The 13,399-nt window shown below is 44.5% G+C and overlaps 1 protein-coding gene across 3 annotated transcripts in view; it reads right to left on the minus strand.

The window, feature by feature from the left end:
• Nucleotides 1-5,292: 5,292 nt before the first annotated feature.
• The window catches only part of ADGRF5 (adhesion G protein-coupled receptor F5), a 45,692-nt gene continuing 37,585 nt past the window's right edge, over nucleotides 5,293-13,399 (minus strand). For 2 of the 3 annotated variants that reach the window (XM_075049005.1, XM_075049004.1), the window contains 6 exons: nucleotides 12,901-13,080; nucleotides 10,064-11,434; nucleotides 9,073-9,114; nucleotides 8,913-8,972; nucleotides 8,030-8,114; nucleotides 5,293-6,898 (listed from right to left, as the gene is read on the minus strand). In XM_075049005.1, coding sequence (XP_074905106.1) covers nucleotides 6,819-6,898; nucleotides 8,030-8,114; nucleotides 8,913-8,972; nucleotides 9,073-9,114; nucleotides 10,064-11,434; nucleotides 12,901-13,080 — 1,818 coding nt within the window. In that variant the 3' untranslated portion in view covers nucleotides 5,293-6,818. The remainder of the gene's footprint in view (nucleotides 6,899-8,029; nucleotides 8,115-8,912; nucleotides 8,973-9,072; nucleotides 9,115-10,063; nucleotides 11,435-12,900; nucleotides 13,081-13,399) is intronic. The other variant, XM_075049006.1, reaches the window with a different exon arrangement.

Below are 13,399 nucleotides of genomic sequence, written 5' to 3' on the forward strand. Positions count from 1 at the left end.
TTGTGTAGACAGACCCCAGGTCTTCACCCCCTGCCAAACCACACACTGACTCCGCTCTGCCAGGGGAACTTGTGATGGTGTCTAGTCACAGAGGATGTCCCAGCAGGTGATACTGGGTGCACTTGGGTCCTGCTTGATGGTCTGGCTCCCTATTGACACCTGGGAATAAAATTCTGTCCCCAGCCCCAAGAGAAGGAGGTGGAGCTGCTCTCCTCCAGGAAAGAGAACCCCCCTGTCCAGTCCATGTCTGGGACATGTCCTGCCCCCTTGCAGGGCTTTGCTGGGATCTGCTGGATGCTCCTTCATGTCCTGCTGGATCTGGGACCTTCTGGAAGGATTTCTTCTCCCCACATCAGGAAGGTGGTTTTGCCCTGCTCTCATTCATCTTCAGAGCCTGCTGGCAGCAGAATGTGATGGTTGGGAAAGATGAGAGGGACTGGCCCTGCTCCCTTTGGATGACACTTTGAGCTTTTGCACTGGAGGAAGAATGCATCCTAGTTGCCCCTCGGCAAGACCTTAGCCCCACTAGCTCCTCATCCTGAGAGTAACAGTTCAGAACACCACATCAGTGCAGAAAAAACACCTGAAGAGTATAGCTGCAGTCACTCTCTACAAATATTCCAGTATCTGCCCCTTTCCAAAGGAGAAGCCCAAAAGAACCTCTTCAGAGCCTGCTTACTTCGTTGCTCTTACTCGTTTCCCAATCAAAGTGCTTTGTTTTACTACCCATTGGGCTTCGTACTGGGTACACTGGGATACTCTATCATCCACAAGAAGTGCTCCAAATATCCCCTAAACATTGTTCAACTTAATTTCGTAGACAGTTACCAGGATCTTTGCAGCTAAGCATCACTGCTCTCTCCTTCATTTCCTAGGGTCTACGTCTCCAGGATACAGGATTTCTCTGTACTAGTGGCAAAATCCATTTTGGGCAGTTGGTGTTGCTTGAAAATGGACACTTGGTTACTTACTAGCAAAAGAGCAAGGCTATTGTGGGCAAGACATGCCACCGATCAATGCTGGATAAAGCTCTGAATAGAGCAGCAAAATCAACTACAGTTGTTGCTGGGCCAACTACTTGTTTCACTGCTGTTGGGGAAAATCATCTCACAAAAAGAAGGACAGCCTCAGAGAGCAGCTTGGTCTTTCCTGTGTTGGTTTCCAAGCTGGGTTAACTCAGCCATTTTTAATGTAGGCTCACGGTTCATATCTTTGGCTTCTCCTGCTTCTGAGTTGATCCCGGCAAGCACCATGGGAATGGATAAGAGTTGCCATGGCCACAGGTGAAGTGCAGTGTTCTGGAACTCCTGGAGTTCAAATAAAAGTAATCATCAGGGTGTAAATTGTTTCCCAAGTGCAAATGCTGCACTCATCCCATGAGCTGCAAGCTTAGGAAAAGTCAGCTGCTAAGCACTGTAGTTTTAGATAGTTCCTCTCTCCAGTGTGTCTGCATTACAATTAACTCGTATACTTGCTGTGTTCATCACTATAGGATGTAGCTGACAGCCTCTCTTGGCTCTCTTAAATATCATGTCTAATAAAGGCAGCTTTGCCACAGTCATTGGAGCAGAATATTGAAAGCATGAGTTTCTAAGGCTCTTAAAATCTATATTTAGGTTCCTTAAATAGACCTGCACTGAAGATGCCCAGAAGCATTGACTAACTGTAGTTTCCAGCCTGAGACCTTGTTTTGTCTGTGCCTCTGAATACCAGGTCAGTTCTAGGAAGGTCCCATAAATCTGAACCCCCAGGAGGAGGACTATAATAAGCCTGACCTGCCATCTGGAATTTCTCTAGAGAAGTGTTTTTTGGAAACTGTAGATGAGATTTTTTTTTATACTTGTGTTGCATGAAGGAAAAAATTTGCTTTGTGTGCAAATATAAACAGTAGCTGAAGTGTTGGTGGTTTTTGCTCGTGGCCAAAGCATGTGTAGGTCTTTGTTTCCTATTCATAGGGGATTTGTTTTCCTAAAAGCAAAGAACTGTGTTTCTAATTGTCCTTTTCTTAACTTGCACGAGAAGTGAGGATTCTGTTGTGGGATGACAAATCCCTTTCTAACCTCCACCCACAGGCTTTCAGTACAGAACATCAGTCTTGTTTGTGTGCCCCAGGCCTGTACGGGTGATGGAGCTGGGTTACAGAACTGCAACCCTGGCATGGGTTTGCAGCTGCTGATACCTTGCCTGCCTTACCCACTTATTTTATCTCACAGCACTGAACTGGAAGCAACAGTGGTCCAAGGTAACGGAGACTGGAGACCTGGATCATCGGGAAGGCAGGCACCACATCCTGCAAAAGATCCGTGTAACCTACAGAAGATCCTTCGGTGCCACCAAGTGTTGTCAGCATTGCTTGTAGCTCTTGGCTACAGGGAAGAGATGTGAAAGGCACAGCTCAGGCTGGCTGAGCAGAGAAGCAAGTGTAGATTTGCCAGTTCCCAGCCCCAAGCTTAGGATGTCCCCTAGGAAGAGCTGTCACAGCAGTTACTCTCAAGGAAGGTGCCTGCCCTATCTCTTGTGGGTTTTCTAATCAGTGATGGTGTCATTGAAGGGTGTGAACCTGCCTCATTCACCTACTCAGCCAGGGCAAAACAAGATCTGTAGCCCAGACTCCATGGGGTAGAAGGGTAGAAAATATTTCTGCAGTGATTTCTGGGGCGGTGCAGAGTTCATCCAAATGACTTGGGTGCTCACAAACAACCCCACATCTCTCTGCTCCCCCACCCCACTGCCAGATCTTCTGCTGGTGTAAGCAGTGGAGCCTCTTTCTAACGCTTCAGAGCATCCCAGTGGGCCGGCTCTTCTGTGGTGGTTTCCTCCTCCAAGGCTGGGACTGGAGCTAGTCGGTCCTCATGGATGCCTATTTTCTTTGCTGTTATCAAGACACCTCATCCTTCCCAGTGTGGTGGCTGGTGCAGACGCCCAGTTAGGCAGAGGCTGTCACTGGAGGGCTGGCTGGCCATCGCTGCTGCAGGGAGGGCTGCGGACAGACTCCTTCTTTTCTACCCTGGCTTGCCTGGCTTTGGGCACAGCATAGGCTAAAAGATTCGGGCAACGCTGGCAGCAGTGCTGGAACAGGGGCAACCAGGACCCTCTCCTGAGAGCATGGCTTTGAGTCATTGCTCCTGCCAGGCAGCAAGCGGAAAAAATGCTGCGAGCTCTCATTTGGCCCACATGGCTGTTTTATTTATCACCTGGGAAAGGCTGCAGCCGTGGCAGGGGGGCTGCCACACAGGGAAGGGAGCAAGAGGCCTGGGCCAGCCCGCGGCGCAGCGTGGGTTGGAAGGGAAAGCCTCCTTCCCACCCAATAAAAAACCAACAAACCAACGTGCTGAGGTGTACACCGTTCGTTATCCTGCAAAGAGGTGGGAAAAAGGGAGGAGTGATCCAAGAAGAGGCCGTGGGAAGATTAGCGTTACTTATCCCAAGGAAAAAGCTGAAAAGAAGTCGGAAAGAGTGTAAATTAGAAGAATTGATCCTAGATTTGGTGTAGATTGTATCGTATGCTTTATCCTTGGTTTTCTAATGGGAAAGTACTAAGGAAATGACATGGTCCCTGAGCGAGTCTGCCTGTCAGCCCCATGTCTTCTCAACAGCATTGAACCCTGTTAGCTCTTGAGGACCAAAAGCCTCAGAGAAGTTCTCTGCAAGAACAAGTATATGTCAACTATTGATGGTTGGTAGAGCTTGTTAGAGCTGCCACCGAGAGAGGGATGGGCAGAACGTGACCGTGCTAGCCCCTGGTGAGCCCCAGCTAGACCTTCGTCACCTCTGTGGCTCTGCCCTCCCCACAGCACACCCAGTTTCCTACCAGCTGCCGGCAGCAGCGCGGGTGAGGGAGGTTACATGGGCAGAAAGCACTGTGTGTATGGGGGGGGGAGGTTTAGGGAGGCCCTAATTGTGGGCGACAGAGGTATGTGAGGACTGGGTATGTGAAGAAGACCATGGAAACTCGGGTGATTGGAAAGGGAAGAAGGTTGGTGGGTACGGGACACAAGCCTGTAAGAAATGGACCTCATTTCTTCCGCTCATGGGATTAACAAAACCAAACTGAGGTCACAGTGTCTACAAGGAAACAGACAGTTGGACATACCTTACTGTATTGAGCACAGCACTATGAGGGCTGCTATGGGGAGAATTAACTCCATCTCAGCCAGACCCAATACACTTACATATTGGGCACTTTGTACATGGGCCACAGGGACGACTTTTTATTCTTGCTTAACTTGACTTTTCCAAAATGCAGCTGTTGTCTGAACGTGTTTCCTGGGACAGTATAAGAAGTAAACATGCTGGCCAGACTGCTGAGCCATGAAAACATCAGAGATAAGAGCATAATTGGATTCATGGTCTAAAGAAAAGCTATCAGAACTGCACGCCTGTAAACCCTAGTTCTGGGGCACATTGATTTTCACTGGCCACTGTAGTGTTGTTAAAATGGTCCTGGGCTCTTTGCATTGTTTGTATCGAAGGTTCTCAAAGTCTTTAAGGGATGAAGGGTGAAATCTGGGCTTGAAGCACATGTAAGAGTTGTTCAGCAACTGTAGGTTTTTGTTGCAATGTGCTTTAACTTAGTGCCTTGCAGTTAAGCAGAGGGAGGTACACGAATGACAGCCATCATCATGAAACAAGCCCTGTGACAGCCCTGACTTCAGGAAGGGGGGTGAATGGAAGGATTTGGGCTTTGATCAGGACAAAGGGAAAGACTGGGCCAGCTGACAAAAAAAAAAGTCAGCTGTCCAAAAGGCAAAACTCCTGAGGGGAGCAAGGTTTTGGTGAGCCCACTGCCTACCTTGCCTGTGCCAAAGACCTTGTTCTTGCTCCTAGGCATGGGTGGGAGGGGTATAGTGTGGTTGCTGCCTTGTGTTCCCCCTTCTTCCTCCATTCAGCACTCCCTTCTACTTTTTCTTCTCTCCCCTTTTATCCTGATGTGTGTATAAATACAAGTGAAGCCTTGGCCCCAAGTCTTTAAGACTGGCAGAGTTCATTTCTTAGCTGCTTCTCTTTCATGAATTGTCATGGCTTTCCTAAGACTGGCAAGGACCTTGCCTTTGAAGATCCACCCAGAGATGGCCCTTTAGTGCCAGACAGCTCGGCATCACATCCTGATTTCTCATTAACATACAGTCGAGACCCAGGCTTAGCTAAAGTGGGAGGTGTGGTGAAACCGCAGATGAAATGTCTGCAGAGATAAGGTGTGGTGGGACTGTGCTGTCTACAGGGACTCATACTTTATAGTAAAGCCTATTCTAATTCAGTGGGAACGGATGGTTCTGCAGCAGGTCAATATTGCACAAGCTACTTCCACAGAGAGTTAGACCAAATGGCTGTCCAAAGGCAAACTTTGGTTGGTATCATGTGCGAAGGTCTGATTTTCAAGTTTCCACTGGCCACGCAGTTCAAAGAGATTCTAGATTTTCAAATATTTCTTAATCTCTAACTGTGTTCTAGTTCTAGTGTTATATTTACATCTCCATGCAAAAAGAAATTGCTTTCAATATAAATAATACATTTGACTGATGCTTGTTTATTGTCTTCAGTCATCACTACCTGCCCATACTAAACCATCACACATGCCTGTAATTGTAGGCATCAGTTTCCCACCCCAGTTCATCCCAAAGTCCTGGTAACAGGTTCACCACTGGTAAATATAGGCCTGATTCCCCAACAACCAACTGGGGCTGTACCACCTGACAGCAGTATTTGATATTGGCCTCACATCTAAATCTTCATGATTCCATCTATCATATTTTATATTAAGTTTTGTAATATTTGTGTGTGCTGTAAATACTTTGCAGGCTGTCTCATAGCCCTTTGCTTAAGACAGGAGTACTGCCTTTAAAGGTATACGGCTCGGAAATAACTAATTCCACAAATGTAGTATTAGAGCAATAATTTATATAAAACCTTTCATCCTGCCTGGCACATAGTGGTTTATATTCACTGCAGAGTTGACTCTCTGAGCCCTTCAAGTGTGATTCTCCTCTGAGAAGAGACCCAAACATAGACTTTACACAAGAGACTCCTTGCATACTTAATGCTACTATGCATTAAATAAATGCAGTCCCCTCTGTAGTAAAGGGCAGCAACCATCTCTGTCTTACCACGTTACATATCAAGGGAGGGACAGTGATAGTTAAGGATATAAAGCTTCCTTTTCTTCAAAAAAAGAATGCCACATGGGGCTTTCAGTACATTCCATCTGAAAGAAGACCATGCAGGAATCATCACGGTCTTCATTTTATCTAAGTCAAAAGTGAAGATCTGAAATGGACCTTCTCAGTTGTGAATCTTTGGTTCCAGAAAGTCTTAAATAGAAAGTGGAGAGCACTATACACTATGGCCTTTCCAGACTCTAACACGAGGGCAAGAGAGAAGCTATGAGGTACTTGTGTATCTACACAGGCCTTTGGAATCATTCAGACAGTTGATAGGGGAAATAGTAAAACCACTGGACAACAGCTGTGTATAGCACTGCAATTCATGGCTCAGTACTGCATAGTGCTAAGCACCCTCTTAAAGGCTGAGAATTCTTCACTTCCAGTCTCTTTTCCAGCACTTGAAGGCGTTCAAATCCTTCCAAGTTTGAAACATCTTCTCATCTCTTCTGGGATTGGCAGTCCCTGTAAAATTCCACATCTCAAAGCTTCCCTGCCTTACACATTAACCAGAAATGATTATTCCAGAAGAATGCACCAAGGCACAGTTTAGTCAAAATGAAGCAGTTCACTTCTTGATGACTCACAGGTACTTTTCGTGTGTGTCTTGGAAAGGGCAGAGGTCCTTTCAGAGTTACATAATTTAGCATTTGCAGTGCCTCAGTTAAGCAAAGAATATGACTTGGAAGTGTTTTCAGAGGAAGAGCTGGATGGCTCTGAAGAAGATACTCTGTATTTTCCTGTAAAACAAAGCATAGTGGTTAGACATAAGGACAGATAGCCTGGGATATGTTGGCATTGCAAAGGACAGTTAGACCCGTCCTGATGACCCAGGTGGCTTTGACTTGGTCTGCAGCCCTGATACTAGCTGGATTACAGCAATACCAGCAACCACAGAAGTCAACCTTGTGTTTGGTGAGACAGCCGGGATATGTCAGCTTGACCAGACGATCATGCCATAGGGTAGTAATTTCCTCACACAAAGGGAGGGACTTAGTGGTCCTCCTTGAGCACGGGGATGCAATCTGGAACACATGCTCTTGAGATGAATCCCAGCTCCCTCCCTTTTGCGACCACAAGGCTCTAAACTAAGACCCAGGTGCACAGTGCCCAAAAACAGAGTGTGGAAGAGAGTGCTAATAATATGGGAGTTTCAGGTGGTGGCAGCATGGGAAGCAGTTGTGGGCATGTTTCATCCTTGTGGTGGCAGCCTTCTGTGTCTGGCTAGTGTACTCATGTAAACTTACTGTAGCAGAGTCAGAGACCAACTTCTTGTTCCGTTAGCATCTAATAAACACACTCTTAAAAAGCAGTTGCTTGCCTACATTAAGCTCCTTCATATCCCACTTTGACCAAATGTCACTATCTTCTCTGAGAAATGGTTGGATGCAAAGATTACACACTTAGGAATGAAATTACTCATATTTTCAGCAATACTTCTTGCAAAATAAAGTCACAACCAAAATGGTGACATCCATAGAATGACAAGCCAGAGAACCTTTGAAGAGATACAGCCCCAAGGTGGTGAAGAGTACCTGAACAGTAAATGAACTGAGAAGCAGTGTGTCATGATATTATCAAGCTCAAAACAAAGCTCAGTTAGTGAGTGTTAGAATTGGTGAGACATGCCACCATCCAATACTTGTTTTAGTGTTAGACAATTACGCTCCTAGCATTATGCTACAATCATGAGCAATTATGCTAGTGATTCCAATTACATACAGTTCCTTTGTATTAGAAGATTAAATGCCATCTATGGATGTATGGATAGACAAATAGATTGAGAGATATCAGGACAGACAGACCCTGAGAGTGAGAATGCAGGCAAAACCTTGTTTGTGCTTCAGTAGGAAAGATCTCTTGTCACATACCTGTTTTCCCACATAAGTTGTTAAAGGTTCTTGAAAATGGATAGCTCATGGCAAGCATTGGTGTCACCAGGATCAGGGAGCTTGACTGTAAGACAGAAAATTGGTTTGTATCACAAGCCTAGAACTTTCTTTGTAGCCACATTGAGGGGGAGAAAAAAGGCTACAATAAGATGTGGTTCAGTAGTACAAGCAGGCAATCCACAGAAGGACAAGCTAGATGTTTGTGAGGCATCAGGTTCACGTGTTTGCGTGTTTATGATGGTGATGAAGGAGATCAACCTTAAAAGAAACTACAGGACACAAACAGCCTGTCTCTAACTGTTGGCCAGGGAAAATGGCTTAGGCCCCACAGCCTGTCATATGAGACAGTACAGAGTTCTGGTCCCTTATCTATGGGAGTATATCCATTGAGGTAGCCAGAAAAGCTAAGATTTATATGCTTGGGGATGGTCGTTGAAGGCCAACAGCCTGAGATAATCAGCGGCAAATTTAACTTGACACACTAGAGGGCATTGGAACACAACACTCTACAGTCCAGATGGAAGGAAGAAACGTTTTTCTGCTAAAATGAAGTTTCTTTTTCAGTTCTGGAGTGGTTTGAGAATTTAATAGGATTCCTCCAAAAGATTTGTTAAAAAAAAAAAAGTATGGAAAACACTTCTTTATCTGTTGAGTCCCTCTCTGTTCATTAGATTGTACCATGGTGGGGGAAATTAGGCAGTTTTGTGCATTGTCATTTATAAGGTGGTAGAGGAAGAAGGTAAATGAATCACATCTAAAAAGTTTGATCAAAAACTTCGATCTTGCTTTATTTATTCTTTGCTGGGAGAATGTTAGATTATTCAGCAGTAACTGAAATACATTCTTAGGCTGAGGTTCTAACCTTTGTTTGCTGTGAACTCCATTTGGACATTGAATTCCTCTTCAGCAGGGCTTCTTGTATCTATTTGTTTAAAAAAAAAAAATCAATCAGTAAATACAGGAACTATGCTCAAATTCCAACAGTATTTTCACATAATACAAGAAATAGTTTCAATTCTTACCTTCTTGTCCCAGAGAGTCCCAAACACCAGAATGAATAACCCCTAGGAGACAGATAATTACATGCAGTTTGATGACAACAACCTTTTAATTGCAGTACCTCGTAATTATCTCAAACACTGTCCATGCTGACTATTGGAACTCTTTGACAGAGGGCATTTTTCTGACAGTGTCTCACATAACGGGCTGCTGATGTGGTAGGAGATCTCCAGGCCCGGCCTATTTAGACTGTGTCTATATCTGGTCTACAAAAGTGACACAACTAGTTGGCTAGCACTAAACATATTTGGAAGGAGGGACCTTTGTGTATGGAAGACATGCCCTGCCTATGCTCCCCAGATAAGCTAGCAGGTTCACAATATAAAAGGTAAGGGAGTTTGGTCTGAAGCGTAGAATTTTGATGCCATTCTTAAGAGACAGAGTAGACGTAACTATTGTGTCCTTAAGAAATCCCATTGTATTGGGATCCTACTGGCCACCTAGACATGTTGTAAAAATCATACTGACTGAAAACTCTCAATCATTTGTATTTTGGTCAATTCCTCTCTTTATTATTAGTACTACTCAGCTGTTCTTGGTGACTTTCATGTTGTTTATACTCCCTCATTACCTGAACCCACAAGAGCATAACATGATGCCTCTAGAAGCACTGTAAATGAGACCGGACGTGCTGAAGCCTGCCCACCTGAACAGAATAGGGCTATTTTCCTGATCTTCAGGAATGAAGTTCTACCCAAAGCTATTGGCAAAGTTGGAACTTATCTTTATGTCAGCTTTACCTATAAGGCCCATCTGTTGAAGCAGCTGAGAATACGAAATACTGCTGAATTCTTGGAACGGGTTTCCCAAAGAGCCCTTTGGCAATAAGGATGTGTAAGGCAACTTGAGCTTTCCCAAGCTGTTTTTGTTCCCCTCAAAGCACGGCATTGCAAGAACGTCCCTACATGTTAAACGGTCATAGAGGAAAAAAACCCATATATATGTGTAACTTACCTGCAGAGCATTGAGCAGACAAAAGAGGATGTGGAAAGCTCGATGGCTGTTTTTGACGATGGTGGCAAGGCCAAATCCCCAGGTGAGGCCTAACAGTGGTGTCAGGATGGCCACACTTTTGCCAATCTGAAACAACGAGTTCCTCTCCTGCTTGTTTGACCTATCCCCTATAGTTGGCCTCAGTATTTTTATTATAACAACTGCAGTGATGAACAAATTTGTGGCCACAATGATCAGGGCAGGTATGACGAAGGCCAAGAGAGCTTTGCTGTCCTTCCAGTTGAGCCAACAGACATCGTTTCTGGTGTAACTGTTCCTTGGCAGTGTGACAGCGATGGTGATGACTGCAATGACAAAGGGGCACCCGTATCCCAGGCAGAATGCCACCGCTTTCTGAGCGGTCTTGCTTGTGTTATGTAGGATGAAGACCAGTCTGTAGAAAAGAATGAGGCCCAGGCTGAGCATCCAGAAAAAGACACACAGGTAGAATAAATGGATGAAAAAGGTGGCCACAAAACAGACGCCTTTGCTCATCTGTTGGTTTTGGTCATTGATGGAGGCAGTGACAATGAACCAAATGTCAGCAATCAAGAGTGATGTAGCTATGTTGAGTATACAGATGTGGCGCATATAGGAGGTTGTGTTGTTTGTCACGTATTTCCAGACTAAGGATTCAATTATAATGCAGGCCACCAAACTCAAGATTGAAATGGCCAAGCCAATGTAGGTAATATAATCTTCAAAGATTACCTGGGGGGATTTATCAGGTGACATCAGAATGGAGAATGATGTCAAGTGACTGCAGTAGCAAGTGACAGAATCTTCTCTCTCTGTGGGTGTGCAACCATAAGTATCCCAGCCCGCCCTATGTTCGTTCAGTGTGAAGTTCCAAAAGACACATTGGGGCATCTTTAGAGATGAGTTTTTCTTTGCAAATGTCATATTAATATTGAACTTCTGACTTCTGTTGCTGCTCACAGTTGTTGTTATCAGTAAGCTGTTCACATAGTTGGTCCCATTCTGGGGCAGAATATTTCCAAGTGTTGAGTACATCACACTGACAACGGTTGAATTTTGGGGTAGAGTCTGTATCTCATTTTCACCAATGAACACACTAGCTGTGAGATTTTCTGTACTGCTGAAGCTCTTTTTATAACAAAAGTTGTTATTTTCTGTGACCGCTATACCTTGTAGCTGAAGGGAGTTTGCAAAGACAAAAGGAATGTTATTATTAACTGGTTGGAGGAGCTGGGCAAATTTATCTACCGACTGCAGTAACCGAGAACTTTTGAGTATGTCCTCTTTATTCAGGTCTTCCCAAACTCCAGTTGTGGAATCAGCAACAATAAAGTCCACTGTGGAGAGGAAATTCTGGAACAACAACAGAATAATGCTGTTACTGAAATCCCATACAAATTGCTGTTGTTTCTGATGGTAATTTGTGCGTGGTCCTAGAATTGCCTTTTGAAAAAGCCCAGTATTTTCTTATTTTTCTCAATCCATATGAAACCTTCAGTTGTTAACCCTCTGCATGCTCTATTTACAACTTAAGGTTTCCAAAAGTGGAGCTGTGTGGCTTTTTTTTTTTACATATTACTTAGTATTTTTTCTTCTCCAGCCTTCTTTCCCTTCTTTCTCAGCCTTTGTGCTATCTTTGATTTCTCTCTCTCTCTCATGTAGGGTTTTCCAGCTACAAAACACCAAGGCTCTTTGCACTTTTCTGCTCAGAAGAGCGGTGCTTTTCCTCTATACCTCACAATCAAGGTTTCCAAGAATTTCTAAGATTTGTTTTGTTATTCATTTGTTGTAAGATCTAATTGATTGTCCTTGCTTGATCATGGACCCTGGAATTTACTCTCCCTATCCTTATTTCAACCATTTTTTCTATTCCTGCTTCTAATCATAGAATCACAGAATGGTTTTGATATTTAAAGATCATCTAGTCCAACTGCCCTGTCATGGGCAGGGACATCCAACCTGACCTTGAACACTTCCAATGATGGACATCCACAACTTCTCTGGGCAACCTGTTCCAGTATCTCACCACGCTCATCATAAAGATTTTTTTTCCTTATGTCCAACCTAAATCTACCCTCTTTCAGTTTAAAACTCTTGCCCCCTGTCCTGTCACTACAGGGTCTAATAAAAAGTCTTTCTCTGACTTTCCTGTAAGCCCCCTTTAAGTATTGAAAGGCTGAAATAAGGTTTCCCTGGAGCCTTCTCTTCTCTAGGCTGAACAACCCCAACTCTCCCAGCCTTTCCTCATAGCAGAGGTGTTCCAGCCCTCTGACCATTTTCGTGACCCTCCTCTGGACCCGCTCCAACAGGTCTCTGTCTTTCTTGTGCTGAGGACCCCAGAGCTGGATGCAGTACTCCAGCTGGGGTCTCACCAGAGCAGAGTAGAGGGGGAATATCACCTCCCTTGACCTGCTGGCCACGCTTCTTTTTCTGCAGCCCAGGATACTATTGGCTTTCTGAGCTGCAAGCGCACATTGCAGGCTCATGTCCAATTTTTCATCCATCATTCCTTGTCCTTTTCCTCTGTATTAGAATGCTAGAGACATTTGGGGGTCCCTAGAACATTTCTAGTTGCTAAGCATACAGCAGCCTCTTTTTCATGCATAGACTCCTTGTCTTCATCATTTTGACTTTTCATAAACTCTTCTGTATCTTTGCTGTCGTTTCATCTTTGCTGTCATTTCATCTCATTCCCTCAATACTTTCCTGTTCCTGACCCTAACTAGCTGTGAAACTGCTTCAGGGAGAATGTCATCCCCTGTGACAAAAGGGGCCAAAGGGATTGATAAGTATAGGTAAGACTTAAAATAAAACCTTACTTCAATTATGGACTCCTCTGCACGTGCTGGGATAGAGGACACCGTATACAGGATGGTAACAATTGCACCTAGGTTTGCAGGAGAAGTGTTTATTATGTTTTGCTGACTTTCTGTCTTGTTCTTAAGCTCTTCAAGGTATCTAGGTAGGCGTGCTTTTGCGTCAGGACTTTTGACCAAGGACTGGAACAGAAGATAACAGTACATCACATGTGTGCAACTTGCCTGGAGCTTAATCCTCCTTCATAAAGGCTACCCCTATACTAGTAAAATAAACAGACCCAGGGTCATTCTAGACATGCTGGTGGTGTTCAATCCTCTGACCCTCCAGAACAGGGTACCCTAACTGCCTATTGAGAGTAGTCTTTTGTCTGTGCTAACTCGTAAACTGCTCCTGGAAATTTTGGGGGAGAAAATAGTTGGCCTGGGCCCAAACAGTATGAGTGAGCAATCTAGCAAGTTAAGAAAATACATAATGGAGTAGCTGTACCTCTGCCTGGGA

Source organism: Buteo buteo, chromosome 17 (assembly GCF_964188355.1).
Source record: "Buteo buteo chromosome 17, bButBut1.hap1.1, whole genome shotgun sequence".
Classification (NCBI taxonomy): domain Eukaryota; kingdom Metazoa; phylum Chordata; class Aves; order Accipitriformes; family Accipitridae; genus Buteo; species Buteo buteo.